At 34.6% G+C, this 5280-nt stretch overlaps 1 protein-coding gene across 1 annotated transcript; it reads left to right on the forward strand.

Annotated features, from left to right (window-relative positions):
• The first annotated feature begins 2904 nt into the window (after positions 1–2904).
• On the forward strand, positions 2905–3870 carry LOC129076529 (olfactory receptor 688-like). The gene is given in 1 exon segment (XM_054580690.1): positions 2905–3870. A coding segment is annotated over 1 exon segment (966 nt).
• Positions 3871–5280: the final 1410 nt, after the last annotated feature.

Genomic DNA, 5280 nt, shown 5'->3' on the forward strand with positions numbered 1-5280 from the left:
GAAAAAAGACATTTAAAAAAGACATCATGTTTAATGTAACTTGTAACTGAAATCCTATTAAATTCAACCCCCAAAATAGAAAATACTTGCTATCATAATTATCTTACATTGATAGTACAAAGAAAAAGCATATTCACACAAAATATTATCTATCATAATAAGAACAGCACAGAGGTACAAAATTTTAATGAAATTTTATCTAGGATTGAAACAAAGGAATAGAGGATTCACATTTACAAATAAGAAACTTAAGAGTATAAATCTGCCCACTTTTTTTCAAATTTAATAACCAAATTTAACATATTCTCAATCAAAATGTAATTTTATAACAACATAGAAATTTTAAGGTTAATCTAAAAAATAAACACATAAAAGTGGGTTTAAAATTAAAGAGAATGAGAGGAATGTAAATATAAAAATATATAAAAGCCCTTATAAAAATTAAAACTTTTTAATTTGACATAAGCACAAAATTAATCAGAAAGAAATATAAACAGTAGATTGACCAAAAATAAAATATATGTATATAAAAATTCACTGTGTGACCATAAAAAGCATAATAGTCACTTGGTGAGATATATAGAAGCCAGTGTTTAATTATTTGAAATAAACTTATTTACATACCTCTCAGGAACAGCAAAATCAATTACATGTAAATCAATTGTGTCACAAAAACAAAAAGTCAACCATTAAAAATTAAAAGTAATATATAAGTGAATATTAATCCAAATTTTGAGTAAAGAATGATATTCTGTCAATACCTCTTGTATGGATAATGGAATGCTTTGAGAGTTTGATGATGGCTAAACAGATTCTCTCCCCAGAATGATGGAAATATAGACAAAATTTTTCCATGTAAATTTAGGAAGTTTACAGACTTCCATAGAGCCATTCATAAATTATTAGAGTTCTATTTAAGCTTAGAAGGCATAGAAAGCACATAAAAGAAAAATCATGTAAGTATGATTTTTAAAGGTAAAACATACATATATCCAAAATTATATATAAGCAGCTTGTAAACAAAACAAAAGTGGGGAAAATGTCATAAAACCATATGATAACATTTAGTGACTGTTGAAAAAAAGTTTAGCCCTGGCTGGTGTGGCTCAGTCGACTGAGTGCCAGCCTGTGAACCAGGGGGTCATGGGCTAAATTCCCAGTCAGAGCACATGCCTGCATTGCAGGCGAGGTCCCCAGTTGGGGGTGTTTGAGAGGCAACCACACATTGATGTTTCTCTCCCTCTCTTTCTCAATCTGTTCGCTTTTCTCTAAAAATAAATAAATAAAATCTTTTTTGAAAAAAGAAAATAAAGTTTATAAAAACTACAGGGGAGAGTAATGGCAGGTAAATGGAGACAAATGTATTGGAACAATTTTAAAAAACAAAATATATATCAAAGAGTTTCCCAATAAATTGCACTGTGTTAGAAAAAGTACAGGATAAAAGAATTCTACTGATTCCTAAATATTTAACAGAGAAAGGTATTTTTCGCAAACAAAGGTAACAAAAAGAATTCTCAGATGTTGAAGGATTCCAAAAGTAAAATGTTCATATACACTTTTCCCCCATACACTTTTTGATTCCAATACATGAAAATAATCTACAATAATTCAAGAATGAACAAAATCCAGAATGTAAGAATTTAAAAAAAGTATTAAAGGCCAAGAAATTGCTTAAGTAAAATGAGCTAAATGTGTATGATAAATGCCTGCTATATTTTCAACCTATACCCCAAAAAATCTGGAAGTAGTTGAAAGTTTGTAGGTAATTCTTTTCCTTATATCTCTTATTAATAAAATTGGCTATTTATAATTTAGCTTCAAGTATGTATTTATGATTACTTTTATAATCAGAACAGGGAGCAAATGATATTCCTAAAGGGAACTAACTGATTTGGGAGGCTCTTTTATGGAAAAAGTGCTAGTCTTAAATGCAAAAATTGTTTTCAATATGGTTCTTATCTAGACAAATCATTCAACCTCTGTATCCTTATGTCCATAATACCTGTTTGGGGAAGATTAAATGAGACAGGTTTTGTCAGAAACGATTTGCCTACTACAGGCACTGTTTAAAAGAAAAGCATGTTCAGGGTTGTCACTGTAGCTATTTATTGTCTTCCTGAAGGTACCCATTAGTGGAAAAAGTTTCTCTTCCCTTTAACTTTACCTCTTGAAAATTTGGGTTCTTTATAAGACACATGTTTTCTGCTTTATGTTTGTGTTTCTCTCTCTCTCTCTCACACACACACACACACACACACACACACACACACACACATACACAATCTACCCAGGATGTCAAAAAAGCCAGTAAATCACTTTTATTCTGCCAACATTGTTATCATGGAAATTATTTTGTCTTTTCTGTTGTTCTTTTTTTAATGAATTTTTTGGAATGATGTTGGTTAATAAAATTATATAGGTTTCAAATGTACAATTCTATAATACATCATCTGTATGTTGTATTGTGTGTTCACTACCCAAAGTCAGGTCTCCTTCAATCACCATTTATCCCCCATTTACTCTCTTTTACCTTCCCCTAGCTCCTATTCCCTCTAGTAATCACCATACTGTTATTTGTGTCTGCAAGTTTCTCTGTTTATATGTTTGTTTGTTTGGTTTTGGTTTTTGTTTTTAGAAAGGTTTTGGTTTTTGGTTTTTGGGGGAGTTGGTTTGTTTTTTTTTTTTTTGCTTAATCCCTTTTCTTTTTTCTGTTGCTCTTATCTGAACTTTTCTTACGGGTTCCAAGTAGGTTGAAGATATATTGTGTTAAAATGACTGAGTTGTTATGGATGAATCTTATACCTCTAACACAAATGTTGATCCTCAGCTGAGCAAACAAAAGCCTATTTTTGTTTCCCTTTAATTCTCAGGTATATTCTTCAGAAGAAGACATCACATGAGATGGATACCACCCTGAATATAATCAATAGTTCAAGGTTTTGTGTGTCTGAGTTCATCCTGATGGGGCTCCCAGGCATTCACGAGTGGCAGCACTGGCTCTCCCTGCCCCTGGCTCTGCTCTACCTCTTTGCTCTTGGTGTCAATCTCCTCATCATGATCACCATCCAACATGAGCCTTCTTTGCACCAGCCCATGTACTATTTCCTTGGTATTCTGGCTGCAGTGGACATTGGCCTGGCCACCACCATCATGCCCAAGATCCTGGCCATCTTCTGGTTTGACGCTAAAATCATCAGCTTCCCTGAGTGTTTTGCTCAGATTTGTGCTATCAACTCTTTCATGGGCATGGAGTCAGGCATTTTTCTCTGCATGGCTGTGGATAGATATGTAGCTATTTGTCATCCCCTACAGTACCCCTCCATAGTCACTGAGGTTTTTGTGATCAAAGTCACAATATTTATGATACAGAGATATGTTCTGTTGACCATTCCACTGCCTGTACTGGCTGCCCAGTGACACTACTGCTCCAAAAATGAGATTGATCATTGCCTGTGCTCTAATTTGGGCGTCACCAGTCTTGCCTGTGATGACATTACTATTAATAGTTTTTACCAGTTGGTCTTGGCCTGGATTATGGTTGGGAGTGACATGGGTTTGGTCTTTACTTCTTATGCTTTGATTATTCGCTCAGAGATGATGTTGAACTCTGCTGAAGCAACATCTAAGGCCCTGAATACCTGCAGCTCCCACCTCATCCTCATTCTTTTTTTCTACACAGCCATTGTTGTAGTGTCTGTCAGCCATCTGGCTAGAGGAAGGTTTGTCTTTATCCCTGTTCTCCTCAATGTGCTGCACAGTGTCATCCCCCCAGCCTTAAACCCTATGGTATATGCTCTTAGGACCTGGGAGCTGAGAGTGGGCTTCCAGAGGCTGCAGGGTTTGGATGAGAATGTATCCAGGAAGTGAGCCAGCTTTAAATGATAGAATTCTATAACTGGTATTACAGAAAAAGCACAGGCTTTGGAACACAAGAGGCTGGAGGTAAAATTTCACATCTCCTAATTGCTAGGATCATTGAGTCAAATCAATTCATCTATGTTGTAGAGCATACTTGCAAGACACTGTTGTAAATTCAACTAATTACCATAATAGCCTTATGAAACTACAATTGTTACTTATATATTTTACACAAGAGGCAGGAAAGTTGAGAGACTTGCCCTAAGCCAAGTGGGAAGGAAGTTGCAGAGTGAGGTTAGAACCCAACTAAGCAGGCTCCAGGGTCCCTGCCCTTAACCCTTTCTCTCTATTCCAACTCACTACTAATTTTTTTAAATGTAAATTAAGATGACAATAAAAAGGAATTATATCTAAGTGAAATTATATATTACTTCTCTATTAATACAAGAAAATTTCATTTAAAATTGCCAGCAATTTTCCTGTTTAATGATAAATACAGCAGATTTAAAATCCTCAGAAAGAACCACTGTAGAGGAGTCTCTTGGTTATATAAATCAAGAATTAGACAGGAATTGTTTTGTCGTTTTACAAACTCTTGCCAGTTTATGGGGAAATTTGTATTAAACACTAAGAAGAGTATTTCAACTACTCTTTTTACATTCAACATTACTTGTATTTCTCTAATAACTTAATAAAATTCCGATGAGATCCTATGGTTCGTTGGCAGTATAAAGGACATCAAAATTCTCTGACGTGGAACTTTCCCTGTAAGAGAAATGACATAAGTGCATAGGAAAAAGGGAAGTAGGTAAAAAAAATTTTATTTATTTCAATGCCAAAATATAATTAGCAAGGGTAAAATGTTGGCTCCAGGATATGTGAATTAGTTTACAAGGCTCTCCTGACCCAAACACGTGACATTATGGCAAAGTTTGGGAAGAAAAGCCTAACTGTGCCGATAAGCTTGGAAGCCCAACAGTGAGGGCCATTAAAATTTAAGGAAATGAATCATCTTTCCTTTGGCAGAGTAAGCTAAATAGCAGAGGCCCTATTACATCTATTGATAAGGCAGAACTGGACTGTGTGCTTTCACCTTTTTTGGCAGGCATCCCAAGAACCAAGAACAGAAACATTGACAGGTGATAAAGAGTAGTGCATTAATGGGTGGGTCAAGTTGCTTGTTTCCCTTTCCATATGCTGTTTGGATAAAGTCCCTGAGATTCTTTGACATTTCAAGGAGAAAAAAAATAAGTCTTAAAAGAAAGATACTAGATTTTTTCCTAATCTGGCTATCGAAGAGATTGGATTTCCAATTCTGCTAATAGCAGAGGATAAATCAGATAAAACCTCCCAGTGAGACAAGTAAAAATGATGGACAAAAAAGCTCTATTTTTTGCATTTTTTAATTTTTAAATATAA

Source organism: Pteronotus mesoamericanus, unplaced genomic scaffold, assembly GCF_021234165.1.
Source record: "Pteronotus mesoamericanus isolate MK-2021 breed Mesoamerican mustached bat unplaced genomic scaffold, CSHL_Meso_final contig_591, whole genome shotgun sequence".
NCBI lineage: Eukaryota > Metazoa > Chordata > Mammalia > Chiroptera > Mormoopidae > Pteronotus > Pteronotus mesoamericanus.